Source organism: Bombina bombina, chromosome 4, assembly GCF_027579735.1.
Source record: "Bombina bombina isolate aBomBom1 chromosome 4, aBomBom1.pri, whole genome shotgun sequence".
Classification (NCBI taxonomy): Eukaryota; Metazoa; Chordata; class Amphibia; order Anura; family Bombinatoridae; genus Bombina; species Bombina bombina.
The window spans coordinates 462,030,706-462,058,054 of NC_069502.1; the positions used below are offsets into that span (position 1 = coordinate 462,030,706).

The 27,349-nt window shown below is 41.9% G+C and overlaps 1 protein-coding gene across 1 annotated transcript in view; it reads left to right on the forward strand.

The window, feature by feature from the left end:
- The window catches only part of PSMD2 (proteasome 26S subunit ubiquitin receptor, non-ATPase 2), an 85,240-nt gene that overhangs the window by 25,033 nt on the left and 32,858 nt on the right, over window positions 1-27,349 (forward strand). The window contains exons 13-17 of the mRNA XM_053710344.1: window positions 6,731-6,818; window positions 6,943-7,105; window positions 7,423-7,524; window positions 7,623-7,759; window positions 8,930-9,013. Coding sequence (XP_053566319.1) covers window positions 6,731-6,818; window positions 6,943-7,105; window positions 7,423-7,524; window positions 7,623-7,759; window positions 8,930-9,013 — 574 coding nt within the window. The remainder of the gene's footprint in view (window positions 1-6,730; window positions 6,819-6,942; window positions 7,106-7,422; window positions 7,525-7,622; window positions 7,760-8,929; window positions 9,014-27,349) is intronic.

Here is a 27,349-nt window from a genome sequence, read left to right on the forward strand (position 1 = left end):
ATGCTATAACTTATTTATTTTCAACTGTCATAATTTTTTCTGTGCTTCTTATAGGCACAGTTCGTTTTCATTTACTTGAAAGGCATTTCCAAGTTGCTAGTTTATTGCTAGTGTGTTAAACATGTCTGATTCAGAGGAAGATACATGTGCTATATGTGCTAATGCCAAAGTGGAGCCCAATAGAAATTTATGTACTAATTGTATTGATGTTACTTTAAATAAAAGTCAATCTGTACACACTGAACATATTTCACCTAACAACGAGGGGAGAGTTATGCCGACTAACTCGCCTCACGTGTCAGTACCTGCATCTCCCGCTCGGGAGGTGCGTGATATTGTAGCGCCGAGTACAGTACATTGGGCGGCCATTTCAAATCACATTACAGGATATGGCTACTGTTATGACTGAAGTTTTGGCTAAATTACCAGAACTTAGAGGCAAGCGTGATCACTCTGGGGTGAGAACAGAGTGCGCTGATAATATTAGGGCCATGTCAGACACTGCGTCACAGGTGGCAGAACATGAGGGACAGAGAAGCTTCATTCTGTGGGTGGACGGTTCTGATCCAAACAGACTGGATTCAGATATTTCAAATTTTAAATTTAAGCTGGAAAACCTCCGTGTATTCTAGGGGAGGTGTTAGCGGCTCTGAATGATTGTAACACAGTTGCAATACCAGAGAAAATGTGTAGGTTGGATAAATATTTTGCGGTACCGGCCATGGCGAGTACTGATGTTTTTCCTATACCTAAGAGACTTACTGAAATTGTTACTAAGGAGTGGGATAGGCCCGGTGTGCCGTTCTCACCTCTCCGATATTTAGAAAGATGTTTCCAATAGACGCCACCCACACGGGACTTATGGCAAACGGTCCCTAAGGTGGAGGGAGCAGTTTCTACTTTAGCTAAGCGTACCACTATCCCGGTGGAGGATAGCTGTGCTTTTCAGGATCCAATGGATAAGAAATTAGAGGGTTACCTTAAGAAAATGTTGTTCAACAAGGTTTTATATTGCAACCTCTTGCATGTATTGGCGCCTGTCACGGCTGCAGCAGCATTTTGGGTTTGAGGTCTCTGGAAGAGACACTTCAATCAACTACACTAGATGAGATTACACACAAACTTAAAGCCCTTAAGTTAGGCTAACTCATTTATTTCAGATGCCGTAGTACATTTAACTAAACTTAACGGCTAAGAATTCCGGGATTTGCCATTCAGGCACGCAGAGCACTGTGGCTAAAATCCTGGTCAGCTGATGTTACTTCTAAATCTAAATTGCTTAATATACCTTTCAAAGGGCAGACTCTTATTCGGGCCCGGGGTTGAAAGAGATTATCGCTGACATTACAGGAGGTAAAGGCCATGCCCTGCCTCATGACAGAAGCCAAACCTAGGGGGCTAGAGACAGTCTAATTTTCGTTCCTTTCGTAATTTCAAAGCAGGAACAGCATCAACTTCCTCTGCACCCAAAACAGGAAGGAGCTGTTTGCTCGCTACAGACAAGGGCTGGAAACCTAACCAGTCTGGAACAAGGGCAAGCAGGCCAGGAAACCTGCTGCTGCCCCTAAGGACAGCATGAATCGAGGGCCCCCGATCCGGGACCGGATCTAGTAAGGGTGCAGACTTTCTCTCTTCGCCCAGGCTTGGGCAAGGAAGATGTTCAGGATCCCTGGGGCGTTAGAGATCATATCTCAGGGATACCTTCTGGACTTCAAATCCTCTCCCCCAAGAGGGGAGATTTCATCTGTCAAGGGTGTCAACAAACCAAATAAAGGAAAGAAGCGTTCCTACGCTGCGTACAAGATCTTTTATAATGGGAGTGATCCATCCAGTTCCGCGGGCTCGGAACAAGGACAAGGGTTTTACTCAAATCTGTTTGTAGTTCCCAAAAAAGAGGGAACTTTCAGGCCAATCTTGGATTTAAAAATCCTAAACATATTCCTAAGAGTTCCATCGTTCAAGATGGAAACTATTCGAACAATTTTGCCCATGATCCAAGTGGGTCAGTACATGACCACAGTGGATTTAAAGGATGCTTACCTTCACATACCGATTCACAGAAGTCATTACCGGTATCTAAGGTTTGCCTTTCTAGACAGGCATTACCAGTTTGTAGCTCTTCCATTCGGATTGGCTACGGCTCCAAGAATCTTCACAAAGGTTCTGGGTACTCTTCTGGCGGTACTAAGACCGCGAGGAATTTCGGTAGCTCCGTACCTAGACGACATTCTGATACAAGCTTCAAGCTTTCAAACTGCCAAGTCTCATACAGAGTTAGTACTGGCATTTCTAAGGTCGCATGGATGGAAGGTGAACGAAGAGAAGAGTTTCTCTTTCCACTCACAAGAGTTCCCTTCTTAGGGACTCTGATAGATTCTGTAGAAATGAAGATTTACCTGACAGAAGACAGGTTAGCAAAACTTCAAAATGCATGCCGTGTCCTTCACTCCATTCAACACCCGTCAGTAGCTCAATGCATGGAGGTGATCGGCTTAATGGTAGCGGCAATGGACATAGTACCTTTTGCTCGCCTACATCTCAGACCGCTGCAATTGTGCATGCTAAGTCAGTGGAATGGGGATTACTCAGATTTGTCCCCCAACTCTAAATCTGAATCAAGAGACCAGAAATTCTCTTCTATGGTGGCTTTATCGGCCACACCTGTCCTGGGGGATGCCATTCAGCAGGCCAGACTGGACATTTGTAACAACAGACGCCAGCCTACTAGGTTGGGGGCGCTGTCTGGAATTCTCTGAAGGCTCAGGGACTATGGAATCAGGAGGAGAGTCTCCTTCCAATAAACATTCTGGCATTGAGAGCAGAGTTCTCAATGCCCTTCTGGCTTGGCCCCCAGTTAACAACTCGGGGGTTCATCAGGTTGTCGGACAACATCACGACTGTAGCTTACATCAACCATCAGGGAGGGACAAGAAGCTCCCTAGCAATGATGGAAGTATCAAAGATAATTCGCTGGGCAGAGTCTCACTCTTGCCACCTGTCAGCATTCCCACATCCCGGGAGTGGAGAACTGGGAGGCGGATTTCTTAAGTCGTCAGACTTTTCATCCGGGGGGAGTGGGAACTTCATCCAGAGGTCTTTGCCCAGATACTTCGACGTTGGGGCAAACCAGAGATAGATCTCATGGCGTCTCGTCAGAACGCCAAGCTTCCTCGCTACGGGTCCAGATCCAGGGATCCGGGAGCGGTTCTGATAGATGCTTTGACAGCACATTGGACCTTCGGGATGGCTTATGTGTTTCCACCCTTCCCGATGCTTCCTCGATTGATTGCCAGAATCAAACAGGAGAGAGCATCAGTGATTCTAATAGCACCTGCATGGCCACGCAGGACTTGGTATGCAGATCTAGTGGACATGTCATCCTGTCCGCCTTGGTCTCTACCTCTGAAACAGGACCTTCTGATCCAGGGTCCATTCAAACATCAAAATCTAACTTCTCTGAAGCTGACTGCTTGGAAATTGAACGCTTGATTTTATCAAAACGTGGTTTTTCTGAGCCAGTTATTGATACCTTAATACAGGCTAGGAAGCCTGTTACCAGAAGGATTTACCATAAAATATGGCGTAAATACTTATATTGGTGCGAATCCAAGAGTTACTCATGGAGTAAGGTTAGGATTCCAAGGATATTGTCTTTTCTACAAGAAGGTTTAGAAAAGGGGTTATCCGCTAGTTCTTTAAAGGGACAGATTTCAGCTCTGTCCATTCTTTTACACAAACGTCTGTCAGAAGTTCCGGACGTTCAAGTTTTTTGTCAGGCTTTAGCTAGGATCAAGCCTGTATTTAAAACTGTTGCTCCGCCATGGAGTTTGAACTTAGTTCTTAATGTTTTACAGGGTGTTCCGTTTGAACCCCTTCATTCCATTGATATCAAGTTGTTATCTTGGAAAGTTCTGTTTTTAATGGCTATTTCCTCGGCTCGAAGAGTTTCTGAGTTATCTGCCTTACATTGTGATTCTCCTTATCTGATTTTTCATTCAGACAAGGTAGTTCTGCGTACTAAACCTGGGTTCCTACCTAAGGTGGTCACTAACAGGAATATCAATCAAGAGATTGTTGTTCCATCTTTGTGTCCTAATCCTTCCTCGAAGAAGGAACGTCTGCTACACAATCTAGATGTAGTCCGTGCCCTGAAATTTTATCTACAGGCAACTAAGGATTTTCGTCAAACGTCTTCCCTGTTTGTCGTTTATTCTGGTCAGAGGAGAGGTCAAAAAGCTTCGGCTACCTCTCTCTCTTTTTGGCTTCGTAGCATAATACGATTAGCCTATGAGACTGCTGGACAGCAGCCTCCTGAAAGAATTACAGCTCATTCTACTAGAGCTGTGGCTTCTACTTGGGCCTTTAAGAATGAGGCTTCTGTTGAACAGATTTGCAAGGCTGCAACTTGGTCTTCTCTTCATACTTTTTCCAAATTTTATAAATTTGACACTTTTGCTTCTTCGGAGGCTGTTTTTGGGAGACAGGTTCTTCAGGCAGTGGTTCCTTCCGTATAAAGAGCCTGCCTGTCCCTCCCGTCATCCGTGTACTTTTGCTTTGGTATTGGTATCCCAGAAGTAATGATGACCCGTGGACTGACCACACTTAACAGGAGAAAACAAAATTTATGCTTACCTGATAAATTCATTTCTCCTGTAGTGTGGTCAGTCCACGGCCCGCCCTGTTTTTTATGGCAGGCTAAAAAAATTTTTGGATTATACTCCAGTCACCACTACACCCTTGGACTTCTCCTTTCTCGTTGGTCCTTTGGTCGAATGACTGGAGGTGACGTAGAGGGGAGGAGCTATATAGCAACTCTGCTGGGTGAATCCTCTTGCACTTCCTGTAGGGGAGGAGATAATATCCCAGAAGTAATGATGACCCGTGGACTGACCACACTACAGGAGAAATGAATTTATCAGGTAAGCATAAATTTTGTTTTTTTTTTAAAAACCAACTGTGGGATTAAATGTAAGACATTTATATGTATGTGAATCTCCTAAAATATTATATGCTTCTTTAACATAAGCCTCTCGATTTTGGATGACTAAGCAGCCACCTTTATCAGCCGCCCTTATTACCACTGATTTTTTTTTTTTTTTTTTTTATGAATTCAAAGTTCCCCTTTCACTTTATGTAAGATTATCACTATACCTATTTATATTGCATTTGGAGAGCTCAATATCTAGGTCTCTACAAACTAACTTATTAAAAAGGGAGAGCTGTTCACCCTGCATGTGTAAGGGGTAAAAGCGTCATTGTCCTTTAAAACTTCTATGTCTAACTTGGACCTCTCTCTTTATGAAGAGGATTTACAATCAAATCACTGTCCTCCATAGGGTCTACCCTAAGGTCAGAAACCGGGGTAATATATCCGGCCTCAGCCTCTAGACTTTTAAGGGTACATAGTGTACAAATATCATTGCCCTCTATAAAGTTATTATTGGGTTTTACATAACTTTTATTATCTTTTAGAAAATAACTTTTTAAGGTCATTTTTCGGATATATTTTTGAATATCCATATAAACCTCAAATTTATTGGGCTTAGATTTTGGGGCAAAATTCAAACCCTTACCCAATAGTCTAATGTCATCAATTGACAATACTAGATCAGAAATATTAACAATCTTTCTTCATTTGCTCTAGTTTAACCTTCTTCTGTTTCCTCCTCTTAATTCTAATTCCTCCTCTTGTACCTCGTCTATTTCTAGTGCTCTTTTTTTTTTTTTTTTTCTTGATAAGCACAGTGTGTCAGTTCACTTTACATCTATACATGGTAGTGATGTACGTGATTTACACATCCAAATCATTGACTGGGTACCCCCAGGAACGACCAATAGATTACTCCATTTAAGGAGGAAAGAAACCAAATGGATTTATAGGTTGAGAAGTCTTGCTCCATTAGGTCTCAACGTTGATCTTGATGTACAAGCGTTTTTATGACTTTTTTATAAAATGTTTTATAAAGCTGTTCTACTTGTGTGTATGAGGTTTTCTATTTAAATAGTGGTTCCGTCTAATGGTGTTTTTATTGAATATTTCCTGTGTTTTTAATTATATTATGTTTTTTATTAGATATTATTATTTATTTATTTTTGAATGCTATGAAAATTGTCTTTTAAAAGTTTGTATTTTTATCTAAAGATGAATTTATGTATTTACATACCTTTTTTTAATATATTCTCAATTGCCATGTGTGTATTCGTATATGTGATGAATCAGCATGAATTCTAACGAACATGAGTTTTATCAATTGTGTTAATTAAGGACTTGTATATAAGGACTATTATTACCAAGGACCAAATACTCTTGAGAAAGCCGGGGTGCTATTTTGGTCTGTCCGAGTATCCATAGGAGAAGGAGAAAAGACTCGCAGTGACGTTTACAGGTGGCTGCGTAACTACAACACAAGCCGGGAATCTTTGAAATCTGAATACCCGGATCACGCATGCACTGGCGGTTTTACGCTGTGAGAACATTGAGTTCCTCTCCACTTTATTGGGGCTTATTTTATCTGTCTTTCTAGTAAGTGTACATTACTGGCGTGTTGCATTTCTGTGCATTAAATACCACCTTGAATCGGATTTGCGCTGTCTCTTCTTGTTCTATAATTTTTTTTTCTGAATTCCAGCTATAGGATGTGCAAAACTTTTTTGTATGTTTCTCTCTTTGCTAAATATAACTTAATCTTCAGAAATACTTTTTACTGATACTCCATATGCTATAATGCAGGTTAGGTCTTGCATATGCAGGCTCAAATCGTGATGATGTTCTGACCCTGTTACTTCCAGTCATGGGGGACTCAAAGTCCAGTATGGAGGTAAGATAAATTTTGTTTTTGTTTTTTAAAACCTGTTCTCAAACTCTGGCATGTTAGTTGCTCGTAAATATTTGAGACAATGTATATGGCTAAAAGGAGTGTTTCTGATTTTAATTATTTCTAGGTAGTTGGGGTAACAGCTTTAGCATGTGGCATGATTGCTGTCGGATCCTGCAATGGGGATGTGACATCCACAATTCTGCAAACAATCATGGAGAAATCGGAGCAGGAGTTGAAAGACACATTTGCTCGTTGGTTGCCCCTTGGTTTGGGACTTAACCATCTAGGTAAGAGGGAAGAACTAATCAATTCCTTAACAATGGTTGGTGGGGGAGGTTTAATCTAAAATTGAGTTTTCCAGTTCCAGCCCTAACAGCTACATAAAAGCCAGGAATAAAGATCATCATTGATTGGACACCGTAGAGTGTCAAGTTGTGGTCACTTTCAGTTTTCAGAGATAAATCAATTTTTAGAACACCTTATGTCTTGAGCTGGATCCTGCCCTGATGGAGTGTCATGTATATTAGGTTGTCTGTTAAAATCTTGCACTACACAATAATTCTATGTTTAGTGGTGATTTTCTCATTGGTTCTTTGCCTTTCAGGAAAGGGAGAGGCTATTGAAGCAATTCTAGCTGCACTAGAGGTTGTGTCTGAGCCATTCCGCAGTTTTGCCAACGCACTTGTGGATATATGTGCATATGCAGGTAAGAACAGAAGAAATAATTTAGTAGACTTATCCTTTTCTATTTAAGATTCTGGCTAGATTAGTATTTTTTTATTTTATTTTTTATTTTTTTGCAAGGTTCTGGTAATGTTTTAAAAGTTCAGCAACTTCTCCACATCTGCAGTGAGCACTATGACTCCTCTAAAGAGAAGGAGGAGGAAAAGAAAGACAAGAAGGATAAGAAAGAGAGTGTGGCTGATATGGGATCCCACCAGGTGATGTTTTTGCCTTTGACTGCCTATATTGCTTCTAATATCCCCCTTGACATCATGCTTCTGTTTTTTTATATCCTATTGTGCTAGGAAGCACAAAATATATTTTTTTAAATAGTGCCCATATATAAATATGAATTTATCAAAATGCATTGAGGTGTTAGGTTCTTTTTATTACACTAGCAAGGCATCTTTGGAAGGTGGTGCAAATTGTCTTCAGTGGATTGTTGTGGTATAGTCCCATCTCTTTGGCAACGTTTATTTTTGCGTTTTTTTTTTATAATTAAATCTTGAAATTAAATAAAGAACAGCAAAGCTCCAAAATTATTTTTAATTAAATGGACATAATACTCTTTATTCTAAATCACTTCAAACTGATGCAGTATAACTGTAAAAAGCTGACAGGAAAATATCACCTGAGCAATCTCTATGTAAAAAAGGAAGATATTTTACCTCACAATCTCCTCAGGTCAGCAGAGTAAGTGCTGTGTAAAAAGTTATACTTCAGCTGCTGTCCAGCTGCAGGTAAAAAAAATAAATAAATGAAGAAATGAATTGCAGCCAATCGGCATCAACTGTGCTGAGTTCATGAACTCTTTTACTGTGAATCTCGTGAGATTTGACTTAACTTTCATAATATTTCATAATAAACTTCCTTAAACTGAATAAGGAAATATGAACGTGCAGGAAGCTCACTCCCTTGCCTATCCCGGGACAGACATACTGATTTGCTGCTTAAAGTCCTTTGTAATGGGGTTTAAATACTTGAGACATTTTGAGGTAAAATATCTTTCTTTTTTACATAGAGATATTCAGGTGATATTTTCTAGTCAGCTTTTTACAGCTATGCTGCATCACTTTCAAGTGTTTCAGCATTTGGGTATCGTGGCCCTTTAACTTTTTGACTGCCTTCAGTCAATTTGACTTTTTACCTAATGGTAGTCCAAATTGTTTCTCATTACATCCTGAACACACAGGTTTACTTCTAGCAGATTTTTTTGCTTTTTCATTCCATGACAAACTTCTATATTTTAATGAGACGTTCAGACCCCTGTCTAGATGGTCAGGTACTCTGGAAATGTGTAATCTGTGTATTATGTAGATGCTATGCTAGTAAACCTTACAAAAGGGCTAAAATCACCAAACTCACTTTTTTTTTTTTTTTTTCTGCAGGGTGTTGCTGTTCTTGGCATTGCTCTTATTGCTATGGGTGAGGAGATTGGTTCAGAGATGGCACTTCGCACATTTGGACACCTGGTAATAATTTTGGTTGGGGACATTTAGGCTTTTGACAATTTACCACTCTTGGTTTCATATTTAAAAAGTTTAAAAAAAAAAATAAAAAAATAGAAAGCTATATCCATATATTTTTTTTTTTTTTCTTTCTTTCTAATGACACGGTGAGTCCACGGATCATCTCTAATTACTGTTGGGAATATCACTCCTGGCCAGCAGGAGGAGGCAAAGAGCACCACAGCAAATCTGTTAAGTATCACCTCCCTTCCCTCCAACCTGTCATTCTCTTTGCCTATGTTAAAAGCAAGGAGGTGGTAAAGTTTAGGTGTCTGAAAGAAGATTCCTCAATCAAGATTTTATTATTTTAAAGCAGAGCAAGTTTGTTCTGCTCCTTCCTGGGGTTTAGCCGTAGCCCATGTTAGTCTCTTCAGTAGAGCAGGGGTGGCTTTTAAGCAATTGGGAACTTGTGGGGTATAATCCTTGTTGCACCTTCCAAAATACTTGTTGCTGCCCTAACTTGAAAGCCTGAGTAAGATTACTCAGTCTTTCTTTTTTTCCACCGGTCCATGTGAGGGAGAATGCTTCTCAAACCTAGTGAGCTGTCCTGCTGCCAGGCAGATTTACATTAAGGTAAGTGCTAAATTTATTTTTCTAAGCAGGAACAAAAATATTGGCACTTTAACAGTTAGCTCTGTATGGGACATTAGATGCATTAATCATATTATGGGTTAATAGGATAATGTGAGGCAGTTTGTGCAGGTACTGGTGACGAGAGGACTCATTTTTTTATTAGGCTCAGTTTGGTGTTTGTTTCCGGTGTGTTCCGGTCAGGATCTTTTTCTGAAGCGGCAAAAGATACCGGATACAGAGTAGTTCTGGATTGAGTCCGGATTTTCTCTACTATTGACTCAGGCAACCAGAAGGACAGGTAGGCACCTCAGCAGAGCTAGCTGATGTGTAGAGGCTGTCTGGTAGGGTTCTATAGAGCTGCTATTTTGCTATTGGAAAATAAAAAGTTACTTTAAAATTTAAAGGGACAGTAACGTTTTTTTTTGCCACAAGTTTTAAAGTTAAATAAGTGTTTTATTATTTTGTTCACTTATTGGATAAAGATGGACCAAGAGGTCCTGCAAAATGTTACTTGTACTTTGTGTTTTGATGTTAATGTGGAACCACCAATCCCATTTTCTTTTTAATGACACGAGTCCACGGATCATCTAATTACTATTGGGAATATCACTCCTGCCCAACAGGAGGCGGCAATGAGCACCACAGCAAAGCTGTTAAATATCACCTCCCTTCCCTCCCAACCTAGTCATTCTCTTTGCCTACGTTAAGAGCAAGGAGGTGGTAAAGTTAGGTGTTAGAAAAGATTCTTCAATCAAGAGTTTATTATTTTTAAAGTAGTACAAGATTGTGCTGCTTTGTCCTATGGTGTAGCCGTAGTTCATATCAGTCTCTTCAGTAGAGCAGTGGTGGCTTTAGAGCAATGGGAACTTGTGGGACATAATTCTCACTGTGCCTCCAATATACTGATGCAGCCCTAACCCTGAAAACCTGAAGGATATTACTCAGCACTTTCTTTTTTTCACAGGTCCATGTGAGGGAGAGGACCTCTCAAACCTGGGAACTGCCTTGCTGTCAGGCAGAATATGAGGTAATAAGTGCTAGCTTTATTTCTGGGGGTAGGAAAAACTCAGAAAAAGGTTGGGCACTTTATTTATTAAAATGGGACAAACCTCGTCGTAATTAGCTCTTTATAAGAGGCATATATTCTCCTAGGGACATTATGGGCAGCTTAGACGCAGGCACTGGGGCTGGTTTTAATATGCGGTGGTTCCACATCTCCCGGCGGTTTTATAACTACTAATAGCTGACCGGGAGATTACTTATTGGCACGCCCACGATGAGAGGTACTTCAGGAAGCGGCAAGTGATTGCGCATCCTTTCTGTTCACTTCCGCTCCATTGTATGGTGAAGTATGCTTTCCTGTCATACTACGCATTTTCGGATAATATATGCTGGTTTTACTCCGGAGACCGACTTCTGCAACTGCTGCTAGGTTCCGGTTGTGTTCGTGAGGAAAAGTTACAGTTTAATATTTAGATTAAATCTTTTTTATTAAGCATTTCAGATTAAAATACAAATCACATCAACCATAATAGGCCGGCAACTGGTCATCTGGCCCTTACATGTAAATAACTCAAGTGGAGCATGGGAGTGGTAAGAGTTCAAGATCACTCTATAAAGCTAGCAAGTAGTCTCTATTAGCCCTTGGGCTTAAGTCCATATGTTGCACCGGGTTCCATCTTCTGTGTCTTTATAGGTGTAAGGAAAGTTTTAATGCCCCAGTGGTCCCAAGCTCACCCCCAAGGGCAACCAACATTTTAATAAGGGATAAGATAGTGACCGGTAATATCCGGGAAGGGAAAGAAAGAACTTCCCAATCTGATAATATTGGCCACTCGCAACATCAAAAAATAAAATTAACCTTAAAATAACTAAAAAAAAAAACCTACAACATAAACAAGTCGTTCCATATAAGTACATTTTACTATTTACTATTTGTAAACCTATAATTGCCACCACATCACGGTCTTGTCCATTCACCTGAAATTGTATGCTTCCACTGCTCTCTCCCATTGCCCCCAGGACTCTATTTCTATGGGTTAGTACCTGTCAATACTGCTCTCTCATTTTCTTGTCTCAGCATCCAATAGTACCATATTTTCTGAAAGGATTCTGTGGTGTTTTGTATCTGTGCAGCTGATTCATACATACAGAATGTTAATTTAATTCTGGACAAGATTTCCACCCATGTGGGCACACCCGTCTTCCAGTGTTTTGCTATGCTTGTTCTGGTAATGGTGCAGAGTATTCTAATGAAAGCATTAATGTGGTTATTAAGAGTTGGTAACCTGTCGTGTAGGAGAGCCTGCGATATTTCTAGGTTTATGGACTCATCCAGCAACCTACTTAGGAGTCCAGATAGGTTTTTCCAAATATCACTGACCCTCGGGCATTCCCACCACATATGGAGGTAGGTACCCACCTCCCCACACCCTCTGTAACAGAGTCTAGTGCCGTTCCTAACTGAATGAGCTGTCTGAATGGGGGTTAGGTACCACCTAAAAGAAGTCTTAATAATATTCTCCCTAAGGTCTGCACTTAGCAGGTTTTTACATGAGTCATAGAACAGTTTATCCCAATCACTTTGGTCTTTTTCTACTCCCAAATCGGCCTCCCATCTGAGTGCGAGAGCTGACTTAGCTTTAACCTTAGCTGTTTGTAAGTCAATATATATGTGTGAGATTGCATGTTTGGATCTGGTAGAAGTGCAGCTAAGTCTTTCTAAGTTTGTTGTGGGTTGTATAGCTCTCTTGACAATGTAGGCACGAATCACGGATGCTAGTTGCAGATATAAAAACCACTGTAGTGGCAATGGTTCTATTCTTAGACTCAACTGGGCATAAGAAATAGGGGTTCCACTATTTACAAAATCTGCCACCCTATAAAGTCCCTTATTTTCCCATTTGCTTATGGCTGGTCTAAGGTCTGGATTTATCAGGTATTTTAGGGGTTTTTTCAGCGAGTTCTCGGGAAAGATGTTTGCGGTCCCTAGTGTGGAGGTCCACTCCCTTATTGACAATCTAGTAATTGGGGCAATGTGCTTGGCCTCCCCTCCCCCCAGCCCCGGATCCCATATGATATCCTCAGGGGAACTGAGCCCCCCCAATTCAGATTCTAGTATCGGCCAGAGGATGTTTTCATCTCTCCTACCACAAATGGAAATCTGGGCTAGTCTAGACGCCCGATAATAGTCCTGCAAATTAGGTAAGCCCACACCCCCCAGCTGTCTGTGTCGTGTCAGGACCCTAGCCTGAATTCTAGCTTGTTTTTTATCCCTGAGATAACAGTGTAGAGCCGATTGAATAGATTCAAGCTCCTGCATGTTAATCTTTATTGGCAAGACTCTAAATAAGTATAATAGTCTCGGCAATATATTCATTTTAATAGAGGTCAACCTTCCATACCAAGAGAATCTATACGTCCGCCATTTATTAAGGTCCGAACGAATTTTCTTATATAACGGGGTGTAGTTATTGTTGTAAAGAGTAGAAGAGTGGGGAGTCAGATTTATACCAAGGTATTTAATGCTATTCTTGGCCCATTTAAATGCGAAGTTAGTTTCAATAAGTTTAAGAGTGTGTTTTGGGAGGTTAAAGGGGAGGGCTTCACACTTATCTAAATTGATTTTATACCCCGAGATCAAGGAAAACTCTTGTATAGTCTTATATAGATTTGGGAGTGACAGTAGCGGTTTAGTTATTGTCAATAGGATATCATCTGCGAACAGAGTTATCTTGTGATTAAATTTCCCAATCTGAACTCCCGATATGTCTGGGTTATTTCGGATTGAGGCTGCTAGCGGCTCTATACATAGCGCAAAGAGAAGCGGCGACAAGGGACATCCCTGTCTGGTTCCGTTCAGAATCTTAATGGGTGTGGAATGGTGTCCGATAGCTCTTATGCATGCAGAAGGATTAGAGTACATATTTTTAAGTGCTACTAGAAAGGGCCCATGTATCCCCCTCCCCTCCAGCATCGTCCACATATATTGCCAGTCCACTCTGTCGAATGCCTTCTCCGCATCCAGTGATAGGAGCAGAGAAGGCACTCCTCTGTCAGTCAGATAGTCCGTTATTACCGTCATTCTTCTTACGTTGTCAGGGGCTTCCCTACCCATAACAAAGCCTACTTGGTCTGGGTGAACCATTGCCGGGATTATACGTTTCAGTCTATTGGCCATCACCTTAGTCACAATTTTAATGTCCTGGTTGATAAGGGAGATAGGTCTATAGTTGGAACAAAATTTCGGATTCTTCCCTGGTTTAGGTAAGACAACTATTTTAGCTTGGAGTAGTTCTGTAGGAATTTCATGGCCCTCCATGATATGATTTGCAAAGCTAACTAGGTGGGGGACCAGAACCGACTTAAACAGCTTGTAGTACTCCCCAGTAAACCCATCTGGTCCTGGCGCCTTCCCTGGTTTAAGATCTTTAAGAACTGTCAAAATTTCTGCCTGGGTAATCTTAGCGTTTAATGCTTCCCGGTCCTCTTCTGAAACTATGTCCAAGCGTGTGGAGTCTAAAAAGTCCTTCTGTAAGCGTTGTGTATTGTCGTCATAAACTACTTTTTTGCCATCATATAGATTTCCATAGTAATCTGCAAAAGTATCAACAATCTCCTGAGGGTGGGAAGTGAGGAGGCCAGCTCTATTGTGCAGAAGTGCTATTGAAGAGGCCTGTTGTGCATCTCTAATTTTTTTTGCCAAGTATTTATCAGGTTTGTTTGCATACAAAAAATAATTTGTTTTTAGTCTATGTGCCGCCCTAATGGAGTGTTCGTTTAAATATTTTGCTAGGGCCTGTCTTTTAAGTTGTAATGTGTGAAGGGTAGCTGCAGATAGCGACCTTTTGTGGGAACGTTCTAATTCAGCTATCTCAGTATACAGCTGTGACAAGTGCGCCTGTGTTTTCTTATTATATAATGTTTTTTCTTTAATAAGCAATCCACGGATTACTGATTTATGTGCTGCCCAGACTGTTATGGGGTTAGAGGTAGTGTCTAAATTTATATTCCAGTATTCTCCCAACGCCCTAATTATGCTGTTTTTAGTTTGGGGGTTTTGTAGGCAAGCAGGGTCATAAGTCCATGCTCGCACCCTATTTACATCCCTCAACTCTCCCAATTGCACCTGCGTTATAGAGTGGTCCGACCAAACGCATGTATGAATGTTGGCGGCTTTAAGGACCGGTTGTAATATCTGACTGATGAAAATATAATCTAGCTTGGAATATGAATTATGGGCTGCGGAGTAATATGTAGTATCAGTGGTTATGCCATTCTGAGTATTCCAAGTGTCAATCAGAGAATGTGGGTCCAACAAGTCAAGAATATCTTTTGCCATGGACCTCAGTCTCTTCTGTTTCTTAGAGGGTACGTTGGGGGGCCTATAAATTAGATTTTGGAGGTCTAGATTAAAATCACCTGCCAAAATAATACGCATCTTAGACCAGGTAGTTAGTAAATGTGAGATTTGTTTGAAAAAGGTGTTTTGTTTTTCATTTGGGGCATAAATATTACACAGGACCACGTTTACGCCTTGAAGCTGGCCCTGTACTAGAACGTATCTCCCCTCAGTATCCGCTATTGTCTCCCCATGTATGAACGGTACTGAATGGTGTATTAGTATCGAAACTCCACGTTTCTTTGAGGTCGAGGTGGCATGGTAGTGCTGTGTAAATTCCCGTGACCAGTACTTGGGGATGGAAGTGGAAACAAAGTGTGTCTCCTGAAGAAATATAATATTTGCATGTAAATTTCTGTATTGGGTAAGAGCTGTACGCCTTTTGAGGTCCGAATGTAAGCCCCTCACATTATGTGAAATTAAATTAAGTGTGGGAAGTGTCATTATGCTGCCTGGTGAGGACTAACCTTTTTATGAAAGAACAAAGTGGTTAGCAGAAGCCCCTGCCCTGGCAACATCCTGTGGGAGTGAGCAGTGGAAGACTTACCCGACTCGTGATCTGGAGGGTGGCTGTAGCAAGAGTCATCTGAATCCCCTAGTTGGGGAAAAAAATAGCTTAATAACTTTGCATGACTCAAAAGCATTTTTAACTTAAGGTATACACAATAACTAGGTAACGACATAGGCAACCTGAATACAAACATTAACTTAAACATATAAACTTTTTTAACCATTAAACCTTAGTTCAAGTAGTTCCCAAGGGAACTCCCTAATATTAGTAGCAGCAGGAAAAGATAGTAGAAGAAATTTAAGAGAAGGAAGTCTAAAAAGAAAAGGGAAAAAGAAGGTAGGCAGGGAGGGGAGAGGTGAGAGAGAAAGCAATGAGTACCAGGAAATTAAGTTAGTTAGGGTTAGGAAAAGAAAGAAAGGGATGTAGGAAAGCGTGCAACCGGGAGCAACGGTTGCAAGCCGAATTTCGGCTTTAGATTACGGACATAGCAGTAGCACAATTAATCACATGAATGATACAGACCAGATCTGTCCCATTAGTATATGAGAGCAATGGAGAGCAGTAAAAAAAAAAGGGATGTAGGCTTTAACAATCATTTGTCTCCCCCATGTGTCTCCGTCTCACATATATGGATGTTGCGCTTGCGTCTGTAAAGCCAAGAAGTCTTGATTTTCACCCTGTATGTTGAGCAAAACGTTTTTGCAGCAGGGGAGGGTATCTCGCCTCAGTTTTAGTGGCAGAAAGCAGGATCATGTCTTGGGCCTCTTTCCCCCCTTGGTAATCTTTGTCCATCTGTTCTTGGATGACGAGCTTCTGGTTTCTGAAGACCCTGGTTCTTTTATGGGTGACATTGTAGTTGAGAAGTCTGGCAGATCTAATCCTACAGTTTAATATTTAAAGGGACAGTAACGTTTTTATGTTTTTTGAATTTTATTAATAAAGTTTAAAGGGACACTGAACCCAAATTTTTTTCTTTCATGATTCAGATAGAGCATGCAATTTTAAGCAACTTTCTAATTTACTTCTATTATCAATTTGTCTTCGTTCTCTTTCTATCTTTATTTGAAAAAGAAGGCATCTCAGCTAAGGAGCCAGAAGATTTTTGGTTCAGAACCATGGACAGCACTTTTCTATGGGTGCTGTCCAATCAGCAAGGACAACCCAGGTTGGTCACCAAAAATGGGCCGGCATCTAAACTTACATTCTTGCTTTTCAAACAAACATACCAAGAGAATGAAGAAAATTTGATAATAGGAGTAAATTAGGAAGTTGCTTAAAATTGCATGCTCTATCTGAATCACAAAAGAAAAATTTTGGGTTCAGTGTCCCTTTAATCCTTTTATGATAAATTATTTAATTGTGATTCAGTATGGACCAAGAATCCTTACAAAGTGTCACTTGCTCTTTATGTTTTGATGCCAATGTGGAACCACTAATCCCTTTCTGTTCCTCATGTATTGAGAGAACTTCAAACTACAGGGGTAGACTTTTTTTCTGAGCCAACATTTTCCAAGGAGGATGCTGTTCAGGAATCCAATGACAATGTTCAATATATGCTGCAGCTTTCTCCTCAAGCGTCTTAAATTTTACCGCCCTCACATGCAGTGCCTTGCGCTTCCTCTCTAGCTCCTGCCGGAGTTACTTTACAAGACATTGCTTCTCTCATGTCTTCTGCAGTTTCAGATGCGTTGTCTGCTTTTCCAATGTTGCAGGGAAAGCGTAAGAGGAAAATCAGACATTCAGCAAGCGAGGTTTCTGAAGCAGTTGTTGCTATTGCAGATGCCCCCTCCCAGAAGCCTGGGGAGGAGGATACCGTAGTAGCATCTGAAGGTGAAATTTCAGATTCTGACAATATAATTCCTCTTGCTGATACTGAAGTTGTATCCTTCAGGTTTAAGCTAGAACACCTCCGTCTGTTACTTAAGGAGGTTTTAGCTACTTTAGACAAAAGCGACTCCACAGACGTCGTTAATCCTAAGAAATCCAGTAAGCTAAACAAATATTTTGAGGTACCTTCCTCGATAGAGGTTTTTCCGGTACCAGACCAATCTTCTGAGACCATTGCTAAGGAGTGGGAGAGACCTGGTATCCCCTCTTCTCCATCTCCTATTTTTAAAAAGATGTTTCCCATCGCCGACTCAGTTAAGGAGGCTTGGCAAACAGTCCCCAAGGTGGAAGGAGCTGTTTCCACCTTAGCTAAGAGAACTACTATACCCATAGAGGATAGTTGTGCTTTTAAAGATCATATGGACAAAAAATGAGGGGTTACTCAAAAAGATGTATGTACACCAGGGCTTACAATGGCAGCCAGCTGTTTGCATTGCTACCGTCACTAGTGCGGCAGCATATTGGTTTGATGCATTGTCTGATGCTATTAGGACAGACACTCCCCTGGATGAGATCCAGGATAGGATAAAAGCTCTTAAGTTGGCTAATTCCCTTATTACGGATGCTTCCCTTCAAGTTATAAAACTGGGAGCAAAAATGTCAGGTTTCTCTGTTCTAGCTCGCAGAGCCTTATGGTTAAAACCTTGGTCTGCGGATGTAAGTCTAAACTTTTAGCGATTCCTTACAAAGGGAAGACTTTGTTTGGACCGGGCTTGACGGAAATAATCTCTGATATTACGGGAGGTAAGGGTCATCTTCTCCCTCAGGATAAGAGAAACAAGCAAACGGGACGGCAGAGTAATTTTTGTTCCTTTCGAAATTTCAAGGGAAATTCTTCCTCTTCCGCTTCCAAGCAGGAACAATCTAAACCTTCATGGAGACCCAATCAGTCTTGGAATAAGGGAAAGCAATCCAAGAAGCCTGCTATTGAATCAAAGACCGCATGAAGGACCTGCCCATGATCTGGGATCGGATCTTGTAGGGGGCAGATTTTCCTTCTTCGCTCAGGCTTGGGTTCGAGATGTTCAGGATCCCTGGGCAGTAGACATAGTGTCCCAGGGATACAAACTAGAGTTCAAAAGTTTTCCTCCCAGAGGCAGGTTTCTGCTTTCAAGAATATCTGTAGACCAGACAAAAAGAGAGGCGTTCTTACACTGTGTAAGAGACCTCTCTTCCTGACAGAAGTCAGGATATCAAAGATTTTCGATACTTGTCTAGCTCTTCAGTCCGCTCCTCGGCCATCAGTGGCTCAGTGCATGGAGCTAATCGGGCTGATGGTGATGGCAATGGTCATTATCCCTTTCGCTCATTTCCATCTCAGACCTCTGCAGCTAGACATGCTCAGTCAATGGAACGGGGATTATGCGGATTTGTCTCCACGAATACTACTGGAGCAGGAGACAAGGGATTCTCTTCGATGGTGGTTGTCTCAGGATCATCTTTCCCAGGGAACTTGCTTTCGCAGACCTCCCTGGGTAATTGTGACAACAGACGCCAGCCTTCTGGGATGGGGAGCAGTTTGGAGCTCCCTAAAGGCTCAGGGAACTTGGACTCAGTCGGAGTCTGTTCTGCCCATAAATATTCTGGATGTTCAATGCTCTTCTGGCCTGGCCTCGGCCCGTTTCATCAGATTCCAGACGGACAATATAACTTCAGTGGCTTACATCAATCATCAGGGAGGAATGCAGAGTTCCTTAGCCTTGACAGAGGTAGCCAAGATAATTCGATAGGCGGAGACCCACAATTGCTGTCTGCTGGCGATCCACATCCCAGGGGTGGACAACTGGGAGGCGGACTTCCTAAACAGACAGACCTTTCACCCGGGGGAGTGGGTACTCCATCCGGAAGTGTTTTCCAGCCTGATTCTCAAATGGGGTCAGCCGGAATTGGATCTCATGGCATCTCGTCAGAATGCCAAGCTTCCGAGGTACAGATTGAGAGCAAGGGATCCTCAGGCTGTACTGCTAGATGCCCTGGCGGTACCTTGGAATTTCAGTCTTTCATACCTCTTTCCTCCGTTTGCTCTTCTTCCTCGGGTCATTGCTCGAATCAAGCAGGAGAGGGCGTCGGTGATCCTCATTGCACCGGTTTGGCCTCGCAGGATTTGGTATGCAGACCTAGTGTAAATGTCATCTCTTCCACCTTGGAGGAAGGACCACCGTTGAGGAAGGACCTTCTAATTCAAGGGCCCTTCCTTCATCCAAATCTAGTTTCTCTGAAGCTGACTGCGTGGAGATTGAACGCTTAATTGTATCCAAGCGGGGATTTTCAGATTTACCATAAGATATGTCGTAAATATCTATATTGGTGTGAATCCCAGGGTTATTCTTGGAGCAGGGTTTAGGATTCCTAGAATTCTGTCTTTTCTCCAAGAAGGTTTAGAGAGAGGATTATCGACTAGTTCCCTAAAGGGTCAAATGTCTGCCTTGTCTATTTTGTTACATAAACGTCTGGCAGATGTTCCAGATGTGCAATCATTTTGTCAGGCCTTGGTCAGGATCAGGCCTGTGTTCAAACCAGTTACTCCTCCATGGAGTCTTAATTTAGTTCTCAATGTTCTTCAAGGGGCTTCGTTTGAGCCTATGCATTCCTTAGATATTGTTATCTTGGAAAGTTTTTTGTTTCTTGTTGCTATTTCTTCTGCTCGTAGAGTGTCAGAGCTCTCGGCATTGCAGTATGAGTCTCCTTACCTTATTTTTCATTTCGGATAAGGTTGTTTTACATACTAAATTAGTATTTCTTCCTAAAGTAGTTTCTGACCGGAACAGTAACCAGGAGATTGTTGTTCCTTCCATGTGTCCTAATCCTACTTCTCAGAAGGAACGGCTTCTGCACAATTTGGACGTGGTTCGTGCCTTAAAGGTTTACCTACAGGTGACTAAGGAATTTAGTCAGTCTTCTGCCTTGTTTGTGGTTTTCTCAGGAAAACGTAAGGGATAGAAAACTACGGCTACTTCTCTTTCTTTTTGGCTGAAGAGTATCATATGTTTTGCATATGAAACTGCTGGACAGCAACCTCCAGAGAGAGTTACGGCTCATTCCACGAGGGCTGTTGCTTCCTCATGGGCATTCAAAAATGAAGCTTCTGTGGAATAGATTTGCAAGGCTGCAACTTGGTCTTCTCTTCACACTTTTTCAAAGTTCTACAAATTTGACACTTTTGCCTCGACTGAGGCCGCTTTTGGGAGAAAGGTTCTTTAAGCAGTGGTGCCTTCCGTTTAGGTTCCCTGTCTTGTCCCTCCCGTATCATTTGTGTCCTAACTTTGGTAATGATTCCCAATAGTAATTAGATGATCCGTGGACTCATCGTGTCATGAAAAGGAAATGTATGCTTACCTGATAAATTTATTTCTTTTTTGACATGATGAGTCCACGGCCCGCCCTGTTTTGATAGACAAGTTGTTGGTTTTTATAAACTTCAGACACCTCTGCACCTTGTTACTTCCTTTCTCTCCTTTACTTCTGTTGAATGACTGGGTTGGGAGGGAGGTGATATTTAACAGCTTTGCTGTGGTGCTCTTTGCCGCCTCCTGTTGGGCAGGAGTGATATTCCCAATAGTAATTAGATGATCGGTGGACTCATCGTGTCAAAAAATAAAATTATCAGCTAAGTATAAATTTCCTTTTTGTTCCTCATGTATTGAGAAAACATTGCATTACAGGGATAGACTTTTTTAATCTGAGCCATCATTGTCTAAGGCGGATGCTGTTCAGGGGTCTCCTGTTCAAGATATGCCGCAGCTTTCTCCTCAAGTGTCCCAAACATTATGGTCTACACATGCAGTGCCCTGCGTTTCCTCTCACTCCGGTTGGAGTTACGTTGCAAGACATTGTTACCCACATATCTTCTGCGGTAACTGATGCGCTTTCTGCTTTTCCCATGCTGCAGGGAAAGCGCAAGAGGAAATCTAAGGAATCGTGAGTAAGGTTTCTGACACAGTCGTGGCTATTCCGAATGTTCCTATCTAGAAGTCTGAGGAAAAAGATACTTCGGTAGCAACTGAGGGTGAAATCTCAGACTCGGTGTAATTCCTTCATCTGATGCTAAAGTCGTATCCTTCAGGTTTAAGCTGGAACACCTCCGTTTGTTACTTAAGGAGGTTTTGGCTTCCTTGGACATCTCCGACACTACTGTCGTAGTCAATCCTAAGAAGTCTAGTAAGCTAAACAAGTACTTTGATGTGCCTTCCATGGTGGAGGTTTTCCCTGTACCAGACCGGGCTACAGAGATTATTGCTTGGGAATGGGAGAGACCTGGTATCCCTTTTTTTCTCCATCTCCAATTTTTAAGAAGATGTTTCCGATAGCTGACTCTATCAAGGAGTCTTGGCAGATGGTCCCCAAGGTGGAAGGGGCAATTTCCTTTGGCTAAGAGAACCACTATTCCCATAGAGGATAGCTGTTCCTTTAAGAATCCTATGGATAAGAAGTTGGAGGGGTTACTTAAAAAGATGTATGTACACCAGTGTTTACAAAGGCAACCTGCGGTGTGTATCGCTAACTTCACCAGCGCGGTGGCATACTGGTTTGATGTGTTATCTAATTCTATTTAGACAGCTACTCCCCTTGTAGAGATGCAGGATAGGATCAAGGCTCTTAAGTTGGCCAATTCCTTTATTATGGATGCTTCCATACAGGTTATTAAGTTGAGAGCAAAGATTTCTGGTTTTGCCGTACTGGCCCGCAGAGCTTTATGGTTGAAGTCCTGGTCTGCAGATGTGTCATCTAAGCTTTTGGCGATTCCCTACAAGGGTAAGACCTTGTTTGGGCCGGACTTGGCTGAAATTATTTCAGACATTATGGGAGGAAAGGGTCATTTCCTCCCTCAGGATAAGAGGAATAAGCAGAAAGGACGTCAGAGTAATTTTCTTCATACGTAAATGGAAAGAGTCCACAGCTGCATTCATTACTTTTGGGAAATAAGAACCTGGCCACCAGGAGGAGGCAAAGACACCCCAGCAAAAGGCTTAAATACTCCTCCCACTTCCCTCATCCCCCAGTCATTCTTTGCCTTTCCTCCCAGAAGGTTGGCAGAGAAGTGTCAGAAGTTTGTTTTCGTCTATTATGGAGGGTAGTACTCCTAGACATGGGACAGAAGTTTTAAGTAACCCTGTCAGTCTCTCAGTGAGGGCTTGGATGAAAGTTAGAGTCCGGAGATGCAGGAAAAGTCTTTCTGCAAAACCATCCCGACTCATTTTAACAACTCCACAAGCAATCAGGGTTGTCGAACTTTGCTTCGCTGCCTGCTTCCTTCTCTCAAGTCCATGTCGGAGGCGAGGCTACTATCCGTCACACTTGAAGGGCCGTGTTCCTGTTCCACGGCGTAGATTCCGGTAAGATGGTTTCATTTTACTTCATGATTGTACTGTAACTCATTTTGTTCCTGCGAACTCACATGAAAAATACAGGGTCTCAGTGGGACTCCTTTAGTATCTTGGAATCAAGGGTTAATATCTCCTGAGGGGGATTATTGAACAGGGTTTTTTTTTTTAATCATGTTTGTTATGCGATTCAATCTGCTTATGTGTAGTGTTAACTTGGCTCGTGGCTTTTTGGAACATAACAGCCTTTTGAAGTTACGCGACCTTACGGTTGGGCACGCTTTTTTTTTTTTACTGTACGGTTCACCTTGTGACTGGGCATGTCCACGTTTTGGTCTCCCATATTCACATTCCTGACTGTGTGGCGACAGAGAATTTGAGTCCGCTGGTGTCTGGTTCATAGGAGTGCCCCAGCCATTGTGGGTGTCAGGTGCCGTTTTTTTTTTTTTTTTTTTTTTTAATACAGTCCATTTTTTTTGGTATCTCTTATCCAGTTATGGAGGTTGCTGATGTTGAGATTGTTCAAATTTCTCATTCAGATTCTTTGTCCTGTGACGAATGCGAATTGGCCCCATTGACTCAGGTCACTCAGTTATGTTCTTTAGGCCGTCCTAGAGCGCCTTGTTCCTCTGGGATTCAAGGGACTGCTGAGCCATCCGCCTCGGGGGGCCCTACCGCTCCCTACTACAACTACACATGCGGGTAACCCAGGTTATGTGTTTTTGTCCTCAGAGGGTGGATTGTTTCCCCCCCCCCCCCCGGAGGTTGTGGCATGTTTCTTCTGTTAAGTGTGATCAGTCCACGGGTCATCATTGCAAATAGAAGAACACAGAGGCGCCACCATGGCCCAGTACCACCAAAACAGAGAGATAAGTATATAGAAGGCACTATATATACTCACAAACATGAAGCACCCAGATGGTGCTAGTGGGGCAGGCTGAAACTTCACAGTAGTCCAGCTCACTGATAGACCTCCAAACAGATCCAGTCGGTGTTCCTTGAGGGCCTAAGCCCTAGATCCTATGCCTAGAAAAGAGAAAGGCAAACCAACATGGCCTAGTATTGTTTGAGCCCAGGGAGAATAAACCCTAATGGGTATACTCACAGGATACAAAGCACCTCCAGGTGCAGTAACAGCAAGCTGGAACCACAAGTCGCCCAGTAGACAAACCACAGCAAGTAATCCTCGACTTCCAGTAGTATAGCGTTTTATGGGAAAGGGGTATAGAAAACCCCACAACAGGTTAATGGGTCAAAATACCACACAAGCAAGTGTATATAAAAATAAAAATCTTTAATAACACAGCGACGCGTTTCTCAGCCGCCTATGGGCTGTTTCATCAGGCTATAATAAAACATTAAAATATACACTTGCTATATACCAAATAAAAAACCTAAAAATTATCTAATTGGACAGTCAATTGAAAATCCAGCCAATGTGTGATCATTCTCAATCAATTACTATGGCAACAATTTAGTTAGTATTCGGGTGGATGGGTGTAGCCAGGTGTGCACCTAATTAGCAAACTGACACGCCACCTGGCTTCCAGCCCCTGTTGTTAATTGTTACCATAGCCAGGTGGCGTGTCAGTTTGCTAATTAGGTGCACACCTGGCTACACCCATCCACCCGAATACCAACTAAATTGTTGCCATAGTAATTGATTGAGAATGATCACACATTGGCTGGATTTTCAATTGACTGTCCAATTAGATAATTTTTAGGTTTTTTATTTGGTATATAGCAAGTGTATATTTTAATGTTTTATTATAGCCTGATGAAACAGCCCATAGGCGGCTGAGAAACGCGTCGCTGTGTTATTAAAGATTTTTATTTTTATATACACTTGCTTGTGTGGTATTTTGACCCATTAACCTGTTGTGGGGTTTTCTATACCCCTTTCCCATAAAACGCTATACTACTGGAAGTCGAGGATTACTTGCTGTGGTTTGTCTACTGGGCGACTTGTGGTTCCAGCTTGCTGTTACTGCACCTGGAGGTGCTTTGTATCCTGTGAGTATACCCATTAGGGTTTATTCTCCCTGGGCTCAAACAATACTAGGCCATGTTGGTTTGCCTTTCTCTTTTCTAGGCATAGGATCTAGGGCTTAGGCCCTCAAGGAACACCGACTGGATCTGTTTGGAGGTCTATCAGTGAGCTGGACTACTGTGAAGTTTCAGCCTGCCCCACTAGCACCATCTGGGTGCTTCATGTTTGTGAGTATATATAGTGCCTTCTATATACTTATCTCTCTGTTTTGGTGGTACTGGGCCATGGTGGCGCCTCTGTGTTCTTCTATTTGCAGTTTCTAACCATCAGGAAGACCTTCCTTTGACAGAGTGCTGCCGCCAGATAGTGGGACTTGTTTGATGAATGGACGTTAACATACCTATACCTACTGTATAGCTCACTGTTCTGGTGTTCTATCCTGTGCAACTGTTTGTATTCAGTGTTTTATTATTCTTGTATATCGTTATCTGTCTAGGTTCTATATTATTTACCTTATACTATTTTTTGGTAATTGGGAGGCGCACCCTAAAGGGTGTGGTGTGCATTTGTGTATACCACTCCCTACATTATAATCACGGGTCATCATTACTTCTGGGATATTACTCCTCCCCAACAGGAAGTGCAAGAGGATTCACCCAGCAGAGCTGCATATAGCTCCTCCCCTCTACGTCACTCCCAGTCATTCTCTTGCACCCAACGACTAGATAGGATGTGTGAGAGGACTATGGTGATTTTATTTAGTTTTATTTCTTCAATCAAAAGTTTGTTATTTTTTAATAGCACCGGAGTGTGTTATTCCTTCTCTGGTGGAGTTTGAAGAAGAATCTACCAGAGTTTTTACTATGATTTTAGCCGGAGTTGTTAAGATCATATTGCTGTTTCTCGGCCATCTGAGGAGAGGTAAACTTCAGATCAGGGGACAGCGGGCAGTTTAATCTGCAAAGAGGTATGTAGCAGTTTTTATTTTCTGACAATGGAATTGATGAGAAAATCCTGCCATACCGACATAATATCATGTATGTATATTTAACATTTGAGTATTCTGGGGAATGGTACTTCACTGGAATTACACTGTGTATATAAGACTTTAGCCTAATTGCAAAGCAACAGGTTTTTTAATAACTCTTAATTTATGTTAAACGTTTTTGCTGGAATGTAAAATCGTTTCCATTTTCTGAGGTACTGGGTGAATAAAATGTTTGGGCACTATTTGTCCACTTGGCAGTTGCTTGATCTAATTATGACAGTTTACTGATCTCTCTCACTGTTGTGTGTGAGGGGGAGGGACCTTTTTTTGGCGCTTTTGCTACGCATCAAAAATTTCAGTCAGAAGCTCATTGTTTTTTCCTGCATGTTCCGGTTTATCTCTACAGAACTCAGGGGTCTTCAAAGCTTGTTTGAGGGAAGTAATCTAACAGAGCTGTGAGATTATAGTTGACTGTGATAAAAAACGTTTATTCTTTAACTTTTTTATGCCATCAGGGTTAGTTTTTCTTTGCTAATGGGAACAAACCTTTGCTAAATTATGTTTTACTTGAATAATATTTCCAAGTTGCAAGTTTATTTGCTAGTGTGTTAAACATGTCTGATTCAGAGGATGAGACCTGTACTATTTGTGCCAACGCCAAGGTGGAGCCCAATAGAAATTTATGTACTAACTGTATTGATGCTACTTTAAATAAAAGTCAATCTGTACAAATTGAACAAATTTCACCAAACAACGAGGGGAGAGTTATGCCGACTAACTCGCCTCACGTGACAGTACCTGCATCTCCCGCTCGGGAGGTGCGCGATATGGTGGCGCCCAGTACATCTGGGCGGCCATTACAAATAACATTACAAGATATGGCTACTGTTATGACTGAGGTTTTGGCTAAATTACCAGAACTAAGAGGCAAGCGTGATCACTCTGGGGTGAGAACAGAGTGCGCTGATAATGCTAGGGCCATGTCAGATACTACGTCACAACTTGCAGAACATGAGGACGGAGAGCTTCATTCTGCGGCTGACGGTTCTGATCCAAACAGATTGGATTCAGATATTTCAAATTTTAAATTTAAGCTGGAAAACCTCCGTGTATTACTAGGGGAGGTGTTAGCGGCCCTGAATGATTGTAACACAGTTGCAATACCAGAGAAAATGTGTAGGTTGGATAAATATTTTGCTGTACCAACAAGTACTGACGTTTTTCCTATACCTAAGAGACTAACTGAAATTATTACTAAGGAGTGGGATAGACCCGGTGTGCCGTTCTCACCCCCTCCGATATTTAGAAAGATGTTTCCAATAGACACCGCCACACGGGACTTATGGCAAACGGTCCCTAAGGTGGAGGGAGCAGTTTCTACTTTAGCTAAGCGTACCACTATCCCGGTAGAGGATAGCTGTGCCTTTTCAGATCCAATGGATAAAAAGTTGGAGGGTTACCTTAAGAAAATGTTTGTTCAACAAGGTTTTATATTGCAACCCCTTGCATGCATTGCGCCGGTCACGGCTGCAGCGGCATTCTGGATTGAGTCTTTAGAAGAGAACCTTAGTTCAGCTACGCTGGACGACATTTCGGACAGGCTTAGAATACTTAAGCTAGCTAATTCAT